The following is a 22529-nucleotide window of genomic DNA, read 5'->3' on the forward strand; positions in this document are numbered from 1 at the left end:
ACTGTGTTCCTATTTCACGCTACTGGAATTAAGGAACAGAATCATCGAAAGCAGGCTTTTACTTATTAACTCGTATATCTAATAACCACCTCCACAAACCATCCTCCCCGGTCCCACGTGGTTCAAACACACAGCCTCCATCTCCCTTTCTCCTTGGCAAATTCAGAGATTTCTCCTTATCCTCACTTCTCTATCTTTCAAGTCCTGGGTCTAGCTCTCTTCCTCTTCTTTTCACTCTTGATGAAATTTGTACATGCCTAGCCTATTGCAGAGGGTCAGTTTATGCATGCTACTTCCTCATGGCAGCCAGGTTCAGGGTCCAAAGGAATGAGAGATAAGACACAGAAATCTTCTACTAACTACCCTCAGGGTTTCCTTGGAGTGCTGGTTTTTGGCTAGATCACAATGCTCACAGCCTTACAGGTGTCCATTCATTCAGCAGTAAGGACAGAAGTACTCTGGCAGTTGTGCCACCTCTAGGTGATGGTGCATTGAGAAGGGCTGCCCAGTGATTGCAACAGCCATGGCAGCATCATTCCTAGATCTGGCTGTGTAGGCTCCAGTGCTAGTTTGTGCAACCAGTGAAAGCCATGGCCTCTGAAGCTTCATGCTGGTAACACTCGGGAGCTGGAGAATGCCTATCAGGCAAAGACCTGCAGAAAATTGCCAACAGAGACTACTCACAGGTAGGTGATGTGGCTGACTCCAAACCTGTTCTCTGATGGCAGACCAGAGGTAGAAGTGGGGAGATTCCAGAAAGCAGTAGCATTCTTTCCTCCATTCGCAGGATGCTCTGGAAGACTATGTGCTCCACTTGTCTTCAGGCTCCATCTTCCTGCAGACAGCTTTGAAAGCTAGCAGCCTCACACACGTAGAAGCTCTGCACTCACTACTCTTCATTTCAGGAGCACTATGTGGTCCTACCAGTTGGTCCTCATCTTTTACGTCCAATGTTTCCTTTCTGTATGACGAGACTGGAGGGTGGCAACTAACATAATTGCTTTGGAGTAACCTGGAGTAGCTTTGGGATCTTTCCCATCAATTCTGCTGGGTTTTCCCTTATTGCATGACACCTCGGAGAGTAGTGGCTGTGCCAGAAATGCAGCAGCAGGCACACTGGCAGGCACAGCATGTGTCAAAGACAAGTAAGGGAAAAGGTGCAGCAGCAACATCATAAAGACTCAATAGCATGAATCACAAATTCTGAACAGAGACCGCTAACTTGCATGCAATGATAATTGCTCCTTTTTTTTTTTTAATAAAGCCTGCTGACACAAATGTGCACTGTGCACAGTGCGTACGGTACCTGTGCTGTGCTGAAGCTGTGCAAAGCTAAGTAGGAACAATGGTAAATCAACTGCAGGAGGCATCCACTCTGTTTTTCAGGAGGAACTGGAAGGAGGTGCAGACCCTTCAGCCATGTAAGCATGTGAGACATCAGATGTCTTTTTTCTTTCTTTTTTTTTTTCTCTCCTCTAAACATTGCAGGACTACCTTTACCTTCTTAAGTATAATTTAAAATAAAAAATTACAAAGTACTACAAAAACTTTTCACTTCTAAGCCCTGTCAAAGTTTCTTTCCTTCATCTGAGAAGTRTGAAAGGCAGACCAAGCAAAGTGGTCTGCAATTTTTAAATTTTCTATAATATTCTATGTTGGCAAAAGGGAAATTTCAAGAGGCTTTTCTTATTAATCTAACCATGAAACTCTCCTACTAGCATATATATTTAATAAGATCCATCAATGTAGTTTAAGAAAGTCAAGGAAACTAAATCAGCATCTCAGGAACCAAGACTGAATTCAAGAATAATATAGCTTGAAAAAGAAAGGAAAATAATTAGAGAATAGAGAATGCAAAGAATACTGGAATGTAGTTGACACTTGATGTAACAATATTCATTGCTTTCCCCTCATTCTTGTTCCCACATCCTTAATTATTTAGTAACATTTAACATTCACAAAATCTCAGCATTTGCAAGTACCTTTTAATGTCTTGAACGATCAGTTTTCTAAATAGTGGCATTGTTCATTGTGTTTAAAGCTATACTTAGACCGTAGACTTTTACCTGGTAGACTACCCTCATACAACAAATCTGTCTTTAGGCACTCTAGCTATTAATAAGAAACAAACCATGGTTTGGAATGTGACTTGTAATGAAATGCACAGGTCTGGAATCAAACTCCTATCAGCATGGCTGACACCATTCCTCAGAGCCTGTCCCTGCTGGTCAACCCTCAGTCTGTTCTACAAAACCCACACCCATTCTTTATACTATTGCTCTGTTCTCAGCTAACTATGTTCTAGTTAGAATTTTACAATCTTCAGAGTTAAAGGGGAGATGAAAACACAGAAGCAGGGTAAAATAAAAAATTCCCCGTTTACTGCAAGAACTTACTTAAAAAAAATCTACAAAAAAGCCCTTCTATCCAAAATTATATATCACATCATTGTAATTCAGTTCACAAAATAAGTTATGTCAGATACTGAAAAAAATCTAAGGTAAGCTGCTGGTAACCATTACTGCACACTGAACCTTAAATCATATTGAAGTGGGACAGATCTCACAACTCCATTGGCTTCCAAATAGCCATCATTTCGGACTTCTCATTTATCTGCTCCTTTTCATAAGACAGCATAAGCAGATACAAGCTTTCTTGTACTAGAACTTGGAATTTTCCCAAATTTTAGCTAGTGCTAACAGAATGTATTGYGGCTTTTAAAATGCAAGTCATTTGCATGTGCTGTGTTCTAGTTAAAAAAAAAAAGTAATTTTTTAACTGGTCTTAAAGCCACCCAGGTCATTAAAGCTTTCTGAAATGAGCTAAGCACCTACCTTTTACTCTCAGGTGGCCCCATTTGTGCCTAAATATTTAGTATTATCCTTTGGATGGAAAGAGATGTTAGTGACCATTGTCCAGAGAAGGTTAAGGTAGGTCAGGACATTGCATTTTCCTCTCAATAGAAAACATTACCTCTGCTACCTCCACGGTGCCTGCCATACGGGAAAGGCCCATGCAGATTACTACTAACCTGGCATGGCAGTGCATACCTGACCTCTGGTACAGCAGACCCAAATTGTGGCTCTTCATGYAAATACTTAAAAGAAAAAAAGGAGGTTTGATCTAGCAACATGAGAAAAGAGGTAGACTTTTGTGTCAGACCACAAAGGTAAATGAGGGTTCCCTTGTACATTACAAGCTGTAAGTGGATCTCATCACACTCTACATGCGAGAGTAATTTAAGGAGATGTAACCCAATCAGGCAAGGCTCCACCCTTTCTAATGTATCAGATTTTAGTGCAACAATGATGATCAGCATGATGTTTCTCTTGTCCCYTAGGTTCCTCCTTTGACTCACACTTGCACTTCTTGTGCAGAAGTCTGAAGYGCCTGCCCTAGCAATAAAATGGGAAAAAATAAAATGTATCAAAAATCCTGTAAAATACAACATAAGCTTTTTCCCATCTGTGGTTCTTCTCAGATATCTTGGGAGGAATGTTCAGCATGGCTAATTCTCTATGGGAAAGACTAGATGGAGGAGAATGAGCAATACCAATTGGTACTGGTTTGTATGGAAGATGTAAGATGTAAGGAAATAAGATTTAGTGAAAGGTTTTTTGAATGTTGTCAGCTAAAAGAAAAGGCTATGCATAAACAGAAAAAAATATAAAACAGGAAATATTTACTGCTTTTTTCTTTGTCACATATAAACAAAATACTTACATGAATTGAGTCAGTACGTGGCAAGTGTTTGGCTTTATGGCTGCCCTGCAATTGATTAACTGGTAACTCACCAAATGCAGTCTAGGTGAACCCAATGTCTCTTCTGAGACCATTCAAAGGCATAATAATTACAAAGTAGCACAGATATAAAACTACCATAGAGAAATAAGAATTCTTCTTGTAAGAAATATTTACATGGCTTCATATAGAAACAGTAAATTTAAAGATGCAGTTTTAGAGAATTAGATGCAATGTCTGGATAAGGCAGAAGTCCTAGCTGCTTGTTATCTTTCAACTTTTGTATTATAATTCTGGCAAATTCCTCTCCTTGGCTATCTGAGGTATCAAGCAGTTGTCGGACTTTTGATGTCCTTGTAGGTTTGGTAGTTRTAAGTTCATAGTCTTCTTTCATCAGTAAAAATCTTGATAGAAGAGCATCTAATGATTGATTCAAACATGCTTCAGTCATCTGATCAATAATTTCTTCTCTTTTACTTTGGATCCATTGATGAGCTACATTCTGTTGTATAGTTTCCAAAACAATATCTGAGTTTGAGGAGGAATTAAAAAAAAATAATTAGTACTGTAACCATCTGTTAATTAATAGTGATGTAAAAACAAAAAAGACGATCTGTTTAAATCTTGCTTTTTGGTGAGAAATACCCAGCTTGGTAGTGAAAAGAGATAAGGTGGTAACTTCAGTAAAAATCCTACTGAAAAGAGAAGTTTACTGAGAATGTCTCCGCAGCTTCCTCCATACCCTCTTCAAGCAGAGGACTCGTACAGTGAAACAGTGCAAGACCCTCATATTGCTAGGAGCCCCCCCCCCACAGTAGGGATGTACATCTGGTTCAAGATTGTGTGGAGATATTCCTCTAGATGGCTGCAAAAACTCTGTTCTCTCTCTTGACTCTTTCACTTGTTTTTCTAGTCTACTCTTTCTAAAAGTATTTTAAAGTGAATGTCTTTTTGAATACTCATTCTCAAGTCTCAGCCAAGATATTTTCCAGATTCTCAACTGCCACAGCAATCTTAATTACTCTCAGTGCTAATATCCATGAGGACCCCTAAGATGACAAGTGTTCCACACACTGTGCGTGTGCCTCTTACATCCCCTTTCCCCGTGCTGTAGTTGTATAGAAAAAGGGAAATTGTTTAAAGGAACAAAGCCTATGACACTTCTCATAAAATGAAGTTCAAGATTACATCTGGGGCAAGTTTAAATGAGAAAATTTAGGTCATCACAGACACCTAGAAATATGAAGGATTTAAAATTGAATCATAGAATTGTTGAATTGCTGAGGCTGGAAAGAAACAGAGTAAGTTTAGAGTGCTCCAAAAAGTACTGTTAAATTTCAATACAGAGCTTTATTAGGAGCTGTAAATTTCAAAAGAGGGATGATGTGGCAGATCTTTACAAAATTGCATGTTATCATGCAGCCTATAAAATAAATAATAAATCGCTGAATWATTTAACATTCATTAATGTCTGTTTTCATCCTTTTCGAAACACGTTTCTAATGGGTATTTGATACATAGAAAAGCTATTTAGTGATTCTCAACTAATACTGAAGACCATTAAAGATGAGATACTGAGGACAGCTGCTGTGTCTCTTTGCCCCATTTTTACTAAAAGGCAAGTGACAATCCATAGAGTGGAGATAAGTGAGAGTTTAACCCATCTTGCTGCCTCTAGCCTTACTTTCCCAATCTGCTGGATTGGAGCACTCCTAGAGCAGTAGAAAAAGAGGAAATAATATTATGTAAAAGGAGTGGGAGAAAGGAAAACCAAAGCACCAATAATTAAAGTTGTTTGAAAGAAAAGGAAAAATTTAGGAACTACGGGTACATGCATTTAGGACAAATTATACATCAATTTTACTCACTTAAGAATATAAGGGGCATAATTATGGTCATTCTTTATTGGAAGTGTGCTTTTTTTTCATTTTACAGATGAACAGCAGTTCTAGTTTCCATTTCATACATGCATAAATTCAATCATAGGACACRTATTGTGGGCCAGGGAATTGTATAAGTGTTTGCTATACCTGAAGGAATTGGTGATGACCGCAGCATACATGAAGCGGAATTTGAGGCACTTGAAATGCTCTTGTCAGATGAGGGAGAATAACTGTATGGATGCGCAAGAAGTTTAGCACTCTGGGTAACAGAGAGATTTTCATCCATGCTCTCATTGCTGAGGGAGTGTAGACCTCCCGAAYTTCCATCTTAAAAGAAAGAGGAGTTTTACTTCTGTGTTCAAGTAAAATACAAGCATCAAAGATTATTTAGAACAATTCCATAAAACAAATTATACACAACCCAAATTCTCTTCAAATACAACACATTATTCCTTGCACTTAGATTCTGAGTATATTTATATCCCTTGTCTTCTATCAGGGTTTGAGTGTTTGTGATTTTTTTATGCTTTGTCTTCTTTTAAAAGAACATGGAGAGAACAAATGCATCTGGTGGAAGTGAATTTTAAAAATCTCTGCTCAACACAAAATTTTGTAGGGACCGGAAGACAACTTCTCAAAGTGTTTGGAGAGGTAGCTAGGAGTCAGTGTGAAAGCACACTAATTAATTCCGTGGGATTTTGACAGTACAAAGAAGGTTAAAAAAAAAAGACTCAAGTAGAGGGAAAGAATATGAAGACCAACAGTGATATTCAGTGGGAGGCCAATTGAAGCTTTTGGCAGACTGTTAAGACAGGACATGACTTCAAGAACGCTCCATATGAACTTTTACAAAGAAAGGGAAAAAAGGGAATTTTATTAGGTAGGAAGCTTAATCATTTCTATTTGCAGGATCAGCTAGTATAAAAAGATGACAGCTGATATGAAACAGCAGTAGGGATGACTCAGAGAAAGGATGACAAATAGCCAATCCGCCACAAATTACATGGCATATGCCTAATTCTGTTTGCAGTTTTCATTACAGGCTTTATGGTTTCACTTGATAAAGAGTTTCAGGAAAATTAACTAGAACTAGAGATGCAGATATAGGAATTCAGGTGAGCCTCTAAAGACATAATGAAGAGAGGTAGCTCCATGCACAACTCAGGATTTATATATACCCATCATATGGGGGGGACCTGAAGGTAGATTCCTAGATGAGGATGTTGACCTGTAGAAGAATGTGGCCATGAGTACAAGGAATGGAAATAGGTAAAAGTGAAAGAAATTACACTCTGATTACTAAAAAAATGTGGACTAGAAGTCATAGTTACTAGTATTTTATTTCAGGAAAGAAAGTCAGTGGGGCAGACTTTTATATCTATATATGATGCAGCAGATGTTGTATACTGCATGAATGAGAAAAAGGAAGGATTAGCTCTGAGTAAAAATCCCTTTAGGAAAAGATTTTAAAAGGTACTACTGGATAGACTGCTATAGACCTCTACACACACACAACTCTACTAACATTAGAGACAAAACAACTGAGATTTTATCAGTAGGGAAGAATGACCTTGACTAGTGACCACAGCATAAAGAATAGAAACATACAAATGAAATTGGCAGAGGATATTCTGAAAGAGTAAGTTGACCTAGAAGACTGGAAGAATAGAAGTGGAAATTAGCTGGAACGAAATACAATACCAAGATTTCTCCTTCAAGCTGATGCTAATGATTCCAAATTGAGATGAGGGAAAAAAAAAAAAAAACAGGTAGATTATTCTGTAAAAAAGAATGCTTGTGAGCGAGAAAAACTAAAATTCCAAGGTATTTCAACTGCATCTAATTTTGGCAAAGTAAGAAGAAAGCCAACTTTGCTTTTCATCATAAAATTATCTGAAGCAGATACTGGCAAAGTATGAGAAGATTTTTTACTTGGAACTTGACTAGTTTCTAAACATGGTTCTACGGCACGAGAGCCTACAATACTAAAAGACTGGACTTGACGACTCAAGAAGTACTTACCAGACCTAGTGCTAAATGTAATGTTGAGAGACCTATTTGTATATCACCTAAGTGTGACTATGAAGCTGCAGACAGAAAAATAGTCTCCTCTGCAGAACCTACCAGCTCAGAAGCAAGTTGTAAAGGAGGAGATGCTGAAACAACCTGTCAGCGTTGTTTCAAGACACAGTAAGATTCTGGAATATATATGGACACATTCCTCAACTGAAATATAAAGCCTAATTTCTGAAAAGAATGTTTAGCTTGTTCCCAAAAATGCTCAGCAAAATCCAAGATCAGTAGATGAACTCACTGAACTATGGTTTTGACTCAGAATTAACATTTCCAAAATACCACTCCTTAAAATGTCCATGATAAAAATGCTGCRATGTTGGGCTGCAGCTTGCAAAACTTGGACTTACATAAATTACAAAGCTGAAAACATTTTTGGACTGAAAGATTCACATGAGGAAAAACTTTAAAATAGTTAGAATGTTGTTAAAGGTCTGCAGATGAAACAGTGTGAGTGAACTATCTGCTAGTAACTACAGCAATATGGTGGTATCTCTTCTGCTGTAATATCTGAAACAAATCAGGCAACATTTAAACAGCTAGAGTAGACAACAGTTCCAAGCTTTTGATTTTTACTGTTGATAGAATTTTACAACTTGCATCTTATACTTGATGGGATTCATTGCCATTAACATGAACTTCCTGTTTTCTTAGAAAGTAAATTTTTCAGGACAGATTATAGCTATCTCTGTTATTTACACTCTCTAGAATAATGAGGACAGCACAACTGGGTCCCAACAAAATACATTAACAAATTATGGAACATTACCTTCTGAGACCTCCCACAAAGAATTAAATGAAAGAATGAATAAATGAAAACTATACGCAGAATTTCATGTATTTTTTTCTAGGCAGCATAGGTATGAAAACAAGATCTTCTTGTCAACTATTTCAAAGTTGATAGGGCATAGACAGTCATGATGGCAATTTCATTGTTTCTAATTGTGGTTAGAAATAGAACACAGATCAATGCCATGGCCTGAATTGCTCTTCTTCATTAAGCACTGATATTTTGCACATGGACAAAATAATGGTTTTATAATCAAGGTGGACAGCTTGTGACCAACAGTTTAATAGATACTATTTTCACAGTCTGTACAGTCTATATACATACAYACAACATAGTTTGATCAGTTGGCAGTCCTTTATGGAGTCACCATGATCTCCTCGATGATCCCCTCAGGCAAATATGGCAGTTTTTAAACAGGAATCAGCACCAAGAGGGGCCAACATTTATCATTATCTTATCTAATTATATTTATACTTCATATTCATATTCAGTATAATATTCCATTTTCTCAAATTTGTTATGATATTCTTATTAAGCTTAGTAACTAAAAGTTATTCTTCATTAAGATTTCTGTGATATGTATATTGATAAATACTTGGGTTGAAAGGAACTATAGTGGAATCACAGTACACTTATTTGCTGACATTTACTAAATCAAATCCCTCAAGTTTCGTATAATTTGTATTTTCYCTGGAATTTCAGACTGTATTTATATCTTTCTAGTACACAGAGTGCCTGCATCAGAATTGCAGATGTGTTGTAACAGCAGCTGGAAAGAGAAACTGCTTTCTTCCTATTTCTGCCAGAGTATCTCCAKTTTTGCAGTGTCCTAGCACACTTGTGATGCCTTAACTTACCACAGTAAAGTCAATTGTGTTGTGTGCTTTTACACCATTGGTCCCTGCAATGCCAAAGGATGCTTCATTCATTTGAAATATATATAATTTTGCATTCTTTTATAAGGAAAGAGTTAAATGCAATTATAGTTTCACATTGTATTGCTGTTCCATCTGGGTCTCATGGCATTTTGATGCTATGGGTATATGTATTTTGATCCTCTGATGTCAGCAACACTTCAAAATTGAGTTTTGTTTAGAAATTTTGCCAAATTTCATTCAACCTTTGAGGCAAAAGGTGRTAACTGCAAAAATCAGCACACACTTTTCCAAACCAATCTCTATTTATTAAAGCCTTTTTATTTATTGAATGAGAAATGATCTAGAGGCTGTATTAGAAACTTTCAGTTTACTCAGCTGTAAGAGCCCCACAAAATGTTTAGCCATTTAATTTTTCGGAGCACTTCACGAACAACTAAGCTGCCAAGAATCTGAAGGGAAAGTAAACAGTATTACTGCACTCCTTACCCTGAATAGGAAAACTGAAGCTGTGGTGTGTGGGGATTTGCCAAGTGACAGAAAGTCAGAGCTAGAACACACTATTTTTAAGTCAGAGTATTAAGATTACAGCAACGAAATGAATTTCTTTTCTGACATAAACAGAAATCCAACTATCTACTATCTACAAATACAAATATCACAATGAGATCATAAAGCCGCAAAGGTAACTTAATTTATATGAAGTCATGAGTGTCTCTACCTGATGAGAGGATATTGTACTTGGGAACAGACTTGAATGTTGATACATCTGGAGGGATGCTCTGAAGGGGAAGTGCCTCATATTGTATGGAGGCAGAATGGACTTCCTGAAATGAATCGAGTTATACAATGAAAATGTAAATTAAATAAATAAGACGTTGCAATGATTTACAAAATACCTTCCCATCACGGTCTTTTTCCTAGAGTCTTACTGCTCAATGGACAGCACCACTAAAATACAATAAGACAGGAAAAAAATGCACCTAATCCTAATACCTGTGTTTTTCCAAAGTTGAGAGCCATTTTGCGTACAAGACTGACTATTATTAAGAATGAACAGAAAAAGCATTAAGAATCAAAATCTAAAAAGAAATCTATATGATTTTATATAAGCAAGCTTCAGGAAAATGGAAGGGAGCAAAGACAATCTCTTGCAGACATTGCATTATACACTCCTCTTAGAACAGATGCTTTCCCACACTTTGAGGATTCACTGAACATGGCCTTCTTATTTCTGTTCACCTACCCTTTACTATCTATCTACCTACATGGTTGTGCATATGTTGCAGCCTGACTCAATCAATGCACTTTACGCCTTCCCTGACTGTATAAGAAGGTAAACTGCATAACAATTCCCCCTCACTAAATTAACCTCCTCCTCCCTCTTTTAAAGCTCTCAAGATCTTTAATAATGCTGACATATCATGGAAGAACCATATGCAACATATAAAATATTTACCTCTTGTGGATTAAGATTCAGAGGTATATTTAGAGATGTCTGATCTGCATTTGTCTTCTTTCCACTCTTGTGAATACACTGTGATTCATATAGCAACTGAAAGAGATGTGTTGTATTAGCTTTTGGCTACAAGATGACAGGTCTGCACAAGCACACACTTAAGCTAGATACAATGCTAGGTAAATGACAAACGAAATAACTTTTGCTTGCTAAAAGAAATGTTACCAACTCATCTTCTATGACTGTAACAAAAATCTACTTACCTTWGATCTCTTTAGAAGAAGGACTGCTTCTAGCATAGCTATTTCATCAAATGTTCTCAGGACTGGTTCAAGATCTATCAAACATTCTAAATAAAGAAAGAATACTTTGCTGAATCATTTAATGTGGGTAGTTTTCACATTGCTAAAGCTTTGTTACATTTCAAAATGTATATTCTTATATTTACGGAATTATTTTCTCTATTGATACACATCAAAGTACCTATGCTGCTAAACAGAAGTTTCTTGCTCTCACCTGTTTAAAATGCAACAGTTTTTATAGAACTTAAACAAACCCTGTTCTAATCAGTAGCCTGGGTACCTCAGCACTCTGTACCAAAAGAGATCCAGGACTGTGTCAGATTGCAAGTCTTGCATTCCTAGAATGGATAAATTGATGYGTTTGCTATATTCCAAGGTAGACCTAGTAAGACTAATTTGCTAAATGGGGCAAAAAAGCACAAGCCCTCAGAGTGGCTTGATGTCTTTCCACTCCAGAAGAGGTCTAAAGAAAAATAAATAAATGAAGAATCCACACAGCAATATCCAGAATAGAGGCTGTGAGGCAAGGCCTTGAAAAGACAATGATAGTCAAGGTATTTATCACATCCAGTGAATTCAAATGATAACGTCCTCATGCTCATCAAGAGCAGTATATCAAAGAAATTAAGACATCATAGAATCACAGAATTGGTAAGGTTGGAAGGGATCTCTGGAGATCATCTAGTCCAACCCTCAAATGAGAGATCCATACGGGAATCRAACCCACGACCTTGGCATTATAAGCACCACGCTCTAACCAACTGAGCTAAACCTAACCACATCCACTTACATAAGGAGGCACATGAGAATTCACTAAGCAAGTGGCAACTTATGCCATGCTCCCTTACTCTCTTCAAGGTTTACAGAACAATTATTTCAATTTTGAGATGACTGTATTACAGAAATGCCTTTTTGAAACTATGCTCAACTCTAAGGAAACCTCAAAAAGGACAATAGCATATCATAACTTCTACTGCTTCTCTATGAGCATCACTGATCCTGCAAAACACACAGTTCTGACAATCTGTCATAATGTACCTTTGATAAAGTACTTTTACTTTTTACTCTAATTTTACAATAGTTTTTCCATARTACTTTTTTCACTGGCATCCTCAATACACATTCTTGGAGGATTCTTGTTTTTTTGCATCAGCTAAAATGGAGTTGTAGGATTGGCAGTCAACTATCAATACTGAAGTATGAGTACTGTTAACTTTTATTGGTTATTATTAAGTTGTAAATTTGCTTCAAAACTAGAGTCATCAAAAATATAGCTCTATGCAAAAACAAGAGAAAAAGTAGTCTTTCTCCCTTCTTTTATAAAAGGAACAGATGAATTATCTAAGCTTTTCTATTTCAAGTTTAATTAAGAAAAAGAGAATTGATTTTTTTTTTTTTTTTCCTGTGTTATGGTAATTGCAGAATTTCCCATTCAGTGAGCTTTAGTTCCCTGAAACCGTTTACAACTGTTGTTGTACGAAGTTAAAAACCTAGCTTTACTTCCTCTTTCTTTTTATCGAAGTAGAATAAAAGACGAGCAATGCATGTTTTCTTAAAAGATTATCTTACTATAAAAATAGTACTAATAACAGAAACCAAGATAGCTCACACTCTACTACATACTCCAAGCAATCACTCCTTCAGTGCGACCACAGCCTTTCATACTTCTCTGGCTTTTTTCTTTTTTTTTTGGTTAACTTATACAGGAAAACAAGAACGTCTAAGGAAATATTATGACGTGTTTATTCTTTCTGAATTTAAAAAATATTGTGACTAGATATTATTTTCTTAGCTGGAGAAAAATAAGAATCCACAAATTAAAATCAAATAAACTAGACTCACTCCAAATAACATTACATTTCAATGTTATTCAAAATAAAAATAAAAATGCCTCAAAAAAGGCATGCCATTCATGTTAGACTGTACCAGCCACTAAATCAAACACCAAGATGCTGTGTGCGTTTATATATGTCCCAATTTTTTCCTCTGCAAAAAATTTCTTTCTGAGATACCTCAATTTTCTAACAYTTTCCAACTTAAAAAAGGTGAGCTTATAATGGTTTTAAAAATAATAATGCAGCTTCTGCTCACCAAATATAAAAATACAACATTGTTAACCTGTATTTATAGCATAAAAAAAAAAAAGTATTTCAGGTAAAAGGAATTCATATTCCATCTAATCAGTGAAAAACTCTTAAAATATAGGGCTGTTTAATCTAGAGCTATTTTCACTGTTCTAAAGTTGAATGCTTTTAGCAACTTTCATATTTTACTTTTTGCTTTTCTAGTGTAATCCAGCTTTCCCTACATAATTAGGATCACGTTTTCTAAAAGGGAGGGAGTTCTTAAAGTATATTTAAATTAAACAAGCCCAGCTAGATAGTTGCATGAACCATTGCTAGATTCACAACTTTGACATACGGGACTATATCAACACTAAAAAGAGCAAATTTTGCATTTGAAAATTTGTAATTATTTTCTGCCAATTAGGATGGTATTATCTTTACACAACAGCCAAACATCAGCCAAAAGTTACCACAAAATTAAGAAGTTTTTCACACTTTCAAATGAAAGGAGAAAAGCACAGGAGAAAGTTAAATGTGGGGGCTCAACCACAGTTCCTGCTCACTCCTGGTGGTGGAACAATCAAATAGAAATTTAGAACATTTTAGATGAAGTATCAGCGAAAAAGATTTATATCAGTATTATGCAATGCAAGGTGAAGTCACTATAGCTCATCTGATGTGCAATAATTTGCTGGTGTGTTCACCAGATTGCTCATAAATCTCAGTGTTCACTGTATACTTCACTTTTTTCACTACTTCTGTCCTTCAAAAATAAACAAAAAATACAGCCCAAGTAGTTAAACAAAGGGCGTTACTTTTCCACAAGGAAATTACAGAGACCACAAATACAAAAGACTCCAAWTAACAAGCTGGTTTTATTGTACATATGTAGTTCCATTCATAAATGTCTGTTTATAGACACGATGGAAGCAGACAAGCATCTTATCATATGATGTTTATTCAACATGGCTGTCCTGATGTAATTTTTGATGTTTACCATTTCCCTTTTGTGACTGCAACAGTGCTCTATAAATACTGCATTAGACAGAAATCTAGCAACTTAAAAATCTTTTTTTCATTATGCCAGGTAAACTCACTTAAGAACGATGGTCTTTCATCTGGATTTTGTGCCCATCCACTTGCTACCAATTTTGTGACAAGTGCTCGATGAGGAATGTCCATTGGTAAACTTTTTTCACTTAAGTCTAGTCGCTGTCCTTGTGACACACTATACATTATCTGCAAGGGGTTTATAACTTCTGTCAAAATAGATATCATCCATTCATTAGAAATATATGCAATATATACATTTACTACAGGAGGAATAGTATAGATTGCAGACATAGTATTTATAGTTCACCAAAAGAAAGCAGTTATTTCTTTTTACCAAAAAACGTATTTATCAAATAACTAGGCATGTTAAAAAAAATAGAGAAGGAGAGTTGAATTGAGAAATAACTCAGTCTGTTATTCAAAAGACTTACAAGTAGGATGATTAAAACACAACCTCTAAAATAAAATTCTCATGTGCCAAGGTATCAGCTTTGGTTATATGTAAGACTAGGAAAGCAAATTAAGACATGTTCTTACCTTCAAAAGGCTGTTTCCTTGCCATCACTTCCCACATAATAATTGCATAGCTGTTTGAAGTATAAAAAGTATAAAATATATTATTTTAGATTGCCACTTGATAAAGCAGTGTGCTCAGCTTTACATTTTACTAGAAACATTCACTAAAATGATCCTGCATGGCACACACTACATGGACTGACTACAGCTAACTAYGATGCCTCCAGTGTAAGAAAACTACTAGGAATATTACCAGTGACTTCAACTGGGACTAGTTCATATTTTTAAGCACAGAAAAGCTAYGTGGAGCATAAGCACCTCTTCCAAATCTGCACCAGCCCTGCTCTACTACATGCAGTGAATTGCAAACAGAGTGAAATACAAAGCCTCCAGTTTAGATCTCGGTAGGCAACCTAAAGTGAGCCTAAGTGTCTCTCTGCTGCCCTGGGCACAGTTACATTTAATTACATCTAAGCTTTGTATAATTCAACAGGTATCAACTAGCAAGAATAGAAAAAATTAAGAACATAACTTGCACTTAAAATCAATCATTTAATTAAGCCTTCTTAATTACYTATTCAATTCACAGTAATTTGTGTCATAAAACCAATCTTTGTTAGAAAGACTGTTTGCCTTGGACTCCTGAAAAATTCGAGAATACTGATTTATTTATCAGGGTAAACTGTTATTTTTACAAGAGTTAACACTACTCAGCTTTTTAATATCTCAATAATATTCAGACTTATCTGCTGCAAACAATTAACTATTCAGTTAGTTTATATAGACTAAGATGTTTATATAAACAATTAACATCCAGCATTTCATTCAGTTTGGAATCTCTCTACAATTAAACATTATTCTCTCTATTCTGCAACACTGCAGCAAATCACTTCTTGCTGATTTCTCTTTACATTATTCATGTTCTCCCTTATTAATTCTTCTTCACAGCAGCTCCTTCTGCTACTAAGCATGGATTTTTCTATATGACCTTTCCGATCATTTCTCTTCCGGTCTTCAACAAGCATATCTTCTTATACTGTTACCTTAAGTCTTTTCTCTCTCTTTTAAAATATTCTCTTTCCTTCCTGATTTAACAGTTTGTTAAGTTCCTTCTACTTATCTTTTCTTATTTTCTCCCATTCAGTTCTTATTCCTCTGTATACAATGTTTTTCTAACAAACCTTTTCTCTCTCTCTTCTCTACTCATTCATYAATATACTAGCCCCTAAAATCAAGGGCCAGAAGAGATGACTTAAGATATCACACTATTCCTTCTCTCCCCATTATATATCGTCAGTCCTTTCCAATGTCATCCTAGACCAGATTTTCTCCTTAAAGGGTAAGGAGAGCAGGTATATTGACATTCCTATCCAAAAAATAAGAAAGCTAAGGAGCTTTGTGTGCTCCTTAAGGAATAATTAAAAGAATTAATGCTCTCCCAAGCAATCAGTAAGTAAGTCCCTCTGAGACTGGCTCATCTCTCACCAAAATACAATCCTGTCAAAGTTAGCTGAATCTAAGGTAGTAGAGTGTAACAGAGAGATGGGCTTTGTCACAGTGATATGCCTGCTCATAGCTCCTAAGCCTCCGCTTCCTCATAACAATTCCATCCGTGATTGTTCAGATAATCTGAGCTCTCAAAACCTCTCGAATGAGCCGATCATATCTCTCATATCCTAAGAGCAATCATCTTTTTAATACAGGAAGTCACGACTCTACTATTTCCAGATACTGCTCAGCAGWGCTGACTGAGGTAAATTTACCCAAACCTTCATAAAATTATCCTTTTACTAGGTATCTCTCTGTATACTTTCCCTACCCTCATTACTCTGCTTTTTATTCTAACCCCTTTCCAAAAGTTTGTTTTTCTTCTTTCCTCAAGTATATCCTGCAAATTATGTTAATTGATATATATTAATTACAAGGGTATGTGAATAGACATAAAGTGTGAACAGGTTTTTTCCTCCCTACCTTTTCTCTATAGGTAAAGTTTTCTATAAATGAAATTAACCATAATTATAGGTTAGTTTCTGGAGCATTTTACTTGTCATAGTGTTTTCTAAAGCAATGGATGACCAAAAATCCCAGTTAGCCTTCAATTTTTTYTTCTCATTCATTTTGCTTATACGGMTATGATATTACTGAAAATAATAAAGTTGTTGAAAATGCACTATGCACTAAGTCCAATAACTCAAAGCTGAATTCAAATTGCAAAGTCCACTTGAAAGCAACRTGAGGTACCTGTAAATATCATGTTTTACACTTGCGCGGGTTTTCTGACTGGGATTGTAGTCTTCAGGTGGCATGTAGATAATAGTCCCTCCTTCTGGCAAGGAGCTTTCGCTTCGTGATTGTGACATAGATATCACACGCCATTTTGACAAGCCAAAATCTGCAATCTGGAAAGGACAAATCAGTCATTCTGAGGAGAAGAATAACTGGATTTATCTGTTAATTGTTTTTATWAATTCTGGAAATACACCTGAAAGAACTGTTAGGTTAAAGTCCTTAACCTGACATGTAAAAAGTATTTCACTGTCTTAGCAATAGAAAATACTATCTGCAATTCAGAAAACATTCTCAGTTCATGACTTATGCTACTGTCCTTTCCTATTCTTTTAAAGAAGGATTCTATATACTCTATAGCTGGAGAATTTACTGTGGATTTCAGTTTTGTCTAAAGAACTGCTCCAGAAAATCACTTTCTTTCATTAAAACAAGCAAATGGAAAGCCACTGTTTATTTCTAGCCCCGCTGCTTGTGAGGAAARCACAAATTTGGTATAAATCAAAATAACTCGACATATCTGAGCCTGCAGACATCCTGGGACAGTTGCTCTAACAGATTAAGACTAGAGCAGTCCATCTCATCTGAAAAAYTATTAAATATTTAACTAGAATTAGCAAAATTGGTATTCTGAAATTCTGGGCAGTAAAAAGTTACCAAATATTTTGCTTACTGTGGACTCTGCAGCCTTCCCCAAGACATCTCCTTGTCCTTTCCTACAGGGCTTACCGTGTATCTTCATAAAGAATTAATTGACTTTAATTTGCATTCCCAGGCATCCACAAATCAGGGAGCAGAATGACAGACTAGACTAAAGGTAGGGGAAAAGGAGCTGGAAGAGTAAACTAGCTGTCTGAGCTGTGAAGCATCCAGCATATCAGGAAGCAAAATGTAGCYAGCTACAAGCTCTGGACTTCTCCAGTGTACATATAAGAACAAAATGATTCTAATCAAAGCTGCCTGTGGGAGCACTGTGGCAATTAAGATGATACAAATAAGCCTTCTGGAGAGCATACAAACAAAATCCATAGTAACAAACAAACAAACTTTCAGTCTTTGCAACTCAGCTTCATCAGTGTAGTTTCTTCCCTGTAGCTGTTCAGGTGCACTCAGTAGATCTGGTAACACTCAGAATTGCTCTATAAATGTTACATTTTATGCACATGCAACTTTTTATATATAGCCCACATGATAACCCTTGTTACATTGCCTATCACTTGTTATAAATTAGAGGATCTTGCTTCACCCCCAAAACCAGCTTAAAAAGCCAGACTTCCAGAGACTCCATTATGAAGATACAGAGTTGGCCAATGCCCTTTTTTTGTTTTAGCAAGGCAACTGTTTATGCATGGTCAAGCAGAGAACAGGACAGCACCTGTGCTAATAGGGATTAAAAAAAAAGAAGTGTACATGAAGAATAATTACTTGGAGCAGTTCCCCAATCAGGTTTACCAGGAAGCTCCAGAGATGGTAGTATCAGCACAACCAAGTGGGAGGAAGAGTGACCTGCCAAGGGTGTGAGTGGAGAGGAAGCTGCGTAAGCTGCCTTGCTGCCAAGAAAAACCTCTTTGGAATGGAGGCCTTCAAGTGGTTATTATTAAGAAATCAGCACTGGATCTTTGCTCACAGGACTTACAGATTACACCACATGGTTTCAACTGAAGTATTAGTACTGAAGTACGAATTAAATGCAAAATCTCTCTCATTTCTCAAATGCTCTCTTTAAGAGTACATTCTACTCTGTAGAAACAGAGGATCTGAAAAAGAAACCAAACTTAAGCAAGTATTGTTTCTTTTACTAAAAAAACCAAAACTGAAATTACAGAAGAACCTAACCATTTTATCACTAGTACTTTTAATCTCTTTTTCACATCAGAGCAATGAGATTTTAGAAGGGAAGATTAAGCTTTTAAACTAATATCGTTTCTCCRTGCGTATTTGTTTGTTCTAAATTACACTGCTTCACATCAGGACGTTCAAATTTCACAGTTAGGTTTTATATTTTCTATACTACACTCTAACAGTATATGCACATAYTAAATGGTAAATTCCAAATGACATTAACTTTAGAATTTGGTATCACTATTCTCCAGAAAGAATTTGCCAGAGCACTTCAGGCAGGAACACTTTCTCTTTTCTACTCAGAAAGGTCCAGGCACAGGTACCCCTGGAAGATTTTCATACAAAAGCATCACTACTATTGAGTATCAGACACTTTTAYGGCACAAACAGCCCAAATTCTGGAGACCTGGTCTTTTTAGATTGATCAAATCCACACTTGAGCAGAACAGAGTTTTCAGAGAAACTGGAAAGCTCTGTCTATAAGGATAAAACAAAAAACCTTGAATGTAATTATGTCCCCTCCACATGGCCATGTCCCCACTCCTCCTCCTCTGCAATAGCTAAACACTTYGGCTCATTCTGGATGCGGGAGAATGAAAGAATTAAATAACTCTACCTTAACATGAAACTCATCATCCAGTAAAATATTCTGGGTCTTCAAGTCGTGGTGCAGCAATGGAGGATTCATGTTGTGCAAATAGTTTACTCCTAAAGCAATTTCATAAAGGATTCGGAATCTCAGGCACCAGGGAATGTCAGGATATGCATCCTTCTAGTAAAATAAAAACCACAAAACCAAAATAGAATTCTCTGTTCTGATCAACAGACAGACAATACTGATAATACAGACTGTTACAACAAGAAGAAAGTGACTTATACAATCATTAATCTTTTAAACACATTATGCCAACTCCTTAAAAAAGTGTAACTGAGCATTGAGACTGATTAGCTGTTAAAAMAAATGCATAAATGTCAATCATGCAATGTTCTATTCCCATTCTTTCATGTAATAGTTCATGATTGCTATACATAATGTGTTAATAGCRTATTTACCGTGTTACTCATATGGAAATAAGATTTATAGATGAACTCCTACATGAAACTTGTTATCCACAGATTATCCAAAGGAAAGCAAAAATCGTATCTTCAACTGACATTGCGAGGGGGTAGGGGAGAGAAATGGATATGTCAGTCCAAAGTCATACTACATGTTSGTGTACAGGCAAAATTCAGCTCAGATTTATTGAGATCATTTCTGTGCCTTTTCCAACTAGTGTTTTTATCGTTAATTTTGCAATATCTTTGGAAATATAACTACATCACTAAAAAATTGCAAGAATTTTCTACTGAAGTATTAACAGTTACACTGACATTAATGCCTTAGTGAAAAGTACATAGTTGAGTACTCTAACGCATGAGGTATGCATTGACTAAAGGTACAGAAGAGGTACAGTGCTATGGAGACAACTGCYGAAGCTTTAAACTAGAACACTGGATGCTTGATCAAGCTAACGGAAGCAGCTGAGAGCTCAGCACAAACTGACGTACTCCTGAAAGTAAGACACAATAGAAACATCCGTATCTGCTTAGATTTGCAAAAATAGAGTCAAAAGAGTCTATGTTTTAAAAAAAGGTCGTATTAATGAAACAAATACATCTTTTTGTGATATTTACACTGCCAATATTTCTGAAACACAGACTGAAGTGAATGTAAGTATTTCAGCTTCTAACTAGAGAGCAACCGAGATATTAAGTGACCACATATAATAATTCATCACTAAGCCAGTTATGGAGCAGAGTATTAAAGGAAAGCATGTAATAAAATTAAAGTCTACTGACTTCAGTTGTCTTTTTGGGGAAAAGAAATTCTGAGCAATGAAAACCCAGGCTGACTGTTCTTTAATTTGAAATATTATTAATATTAAATTTTACTATACTACTTCCCTTAAGAATGGAAATCACAGTCTATTTGAACCAACCAGGAATTGTATTTAAGAGCTTTAAGTACACTTACCCCGTGTAAAAGCTGATTTAATGATCCATTTGTCATGTACTCTGTTACTATCCCCAGAAATTCAGGTTCATTGCAAATTCCTAAAATTGGCAAGATGTAACTGAACCTGGCTTTGTGAAGTATCTCYGCTTCTTTCAGAAGGTGATCTCTGTCACTTAAAAAAAAAGAAAAAAGGGGGTTACTGTACTAATACTACTAATACTGTACTAATAATACAAAGAAAATGTAAGCCTCATTAAATTCGCTTTTATCTAATTGTATTGCTACATGCAGTATCACCATCCTTCACAATTTATCTTCTACTACAGTGTCTCTATAACAAGATACTGCAAGGTAAAATAGAATTTGGAAATGCAAGCACAAGATATATGGCACAAATATCTCTTATTTCCACAACACATTTCATCCATGTTTCCACTAAATGAGGACACAACTTTCACCATCCTGTGTAACCATAATAACAGTAATAGGTAACTATATTTATCCTATTTTACTGCCCATCTTCAAATACTGAGTTTTCATAGAGGCCCTCTATTTGTCTACTATAAAACGGAGATTTTAAAACTTAGCTCACAGTTTTCTAATTGTTTTAACTCAGTGGACACTGATGTGCACTAAAATAACATAAGTGAGAAAAGAATACAATTTCAGCTTCTGAAGGAAAAGGAATGATGAAGTATGCTTTGTTATTACATAAATTATTCTCTTAGACTGGGCCCTGCCTGATTATACAGGGAGCACAGAGAAGCTGACCTGACACCTGAATTTAGTGGTTGGTGTGAACGCTCTCTGCTAAGGCCAAGCTTCCTCATAAACGTGAGCCCACTGCATCCTTACAAAGACATAAATATASCTTGTCACACATGAATATAAGCAGCTGAAATTTTATTTAAAACTAAGTAATTTATTTCTAAGAATAACAAAGACAATTTTTGGCATGTTTTATGTCTCAAAAGTTCTGAACATACAGGTTACTTGTAGTGAAGATACTTGGACTAAGAAAGATAATTCTAGGGAAAAAAAAAGATTTAGATTTTACATCAGTGGAGACTGGCACAGTACAAATGCATGACTGGGATACTCAAATATTGGACTACTATAGCACATCTAAGACTGACCATCTGGATGCCAGCCGGTCTGATTCAGAAGCTACATGGCTGCGTAGGGCTGCACACAGGCTAACAGTCTATGCCTATCAAGATTTTCTCAGCGCAATGCTATATTAATGCGGCCATACAGCTCCCAGATGAGAGCTGGCTTGTGTCAATTCAGCTCAGAGCACAGACTAAAGACTTCAAGTCTGTCTGGACCCGTCAGTGCAGATCTAGTCCTCACAACCAAAAGGCCTTCAGAGCACCTGGGGAACAAAAAGGAAGCCTAGAGAACTAAAGCATGCTGCTTTTATGACAGAAAAGCTGAAAATTTAGAGGTATGTAAAGCTGTTGGTCCTTGATTTCAATAGGTAGGAAATACAAAAGCAACATATCTTTTGATTGGGATAAAACAGYTCCTATTACAGGAAATTTGAAAATGATCAGAGAGAAAAGGCAGGCCTCAAGAAAAGCCTCCTAAAAGACTAAGGGAAAGCAGGGGCTTTCCCAGCCTATGAGGCAGATCTAAATGTGCTTC

The 22529-nt window shown here is 36.3% G+C and overlaps 1 protein-coding gene and 1 non-coding gene across 2 annotated transcripts; both read right to left on the bottom strand.

Moving 5' to 3' along the window:
* Positions 1 to 2359: 2359 nt before the first annotated feature.
* On the bottom strand, positions 2360 to 21033 carry RIPK2 (receptor interacting serine/threonine kinase 2). Its single transcript, XM_085308421.1, has 10 exons — positions 20901 to 21033; positions 19503 to 19658; positions 17000 to 17157; positions 14780 to 14829; positions 14287 to 14448; positions 11085 to 11170; positions 10822 to 10917; positions 10084 to 10189; positions 5772 to 5951; positions 2360 to 4269 (listed from the first exon to the last, which is right to left on the bottom strand). Exons 1-10 carry the CDS (start codon positions 20934 to 20936, stop codon positions 3944 to 3946), a joined length of 1356 nt encoding a protein of 451 aa, XP_085164547.1. The 5' UTR covers positions 20937 to 21033; the 3' UTR covers positions 2360 to 3943.
* TRNAI-UAU (transfer RNA isoleucine (anticodon UAU)) lies at positions 11826 to 11896 on the bottom strand. The gene has a single exon. It is a non-coding gene; the product is annotated as a tRNA-Ile (tRNA).
* Positions 21034 to 22529: the final 1496 nt, after the last annotated feature.

The sequence above is a fragment of the Rhea americana genome, unplaced genomic scaffold (genome assembly GCF_003343005.1).
Source record: "Rhea americana isolate MKP2758 unplaced genomic scaffold, rheAme1 scaffold_0, whole genome shotgun sequence".
Classification (NCBI taxonomy): Eukaryota; Metazoa; Chordata; class Aves; order Rheiformes; family Rheidae; genus Rhea; species Rhea americana.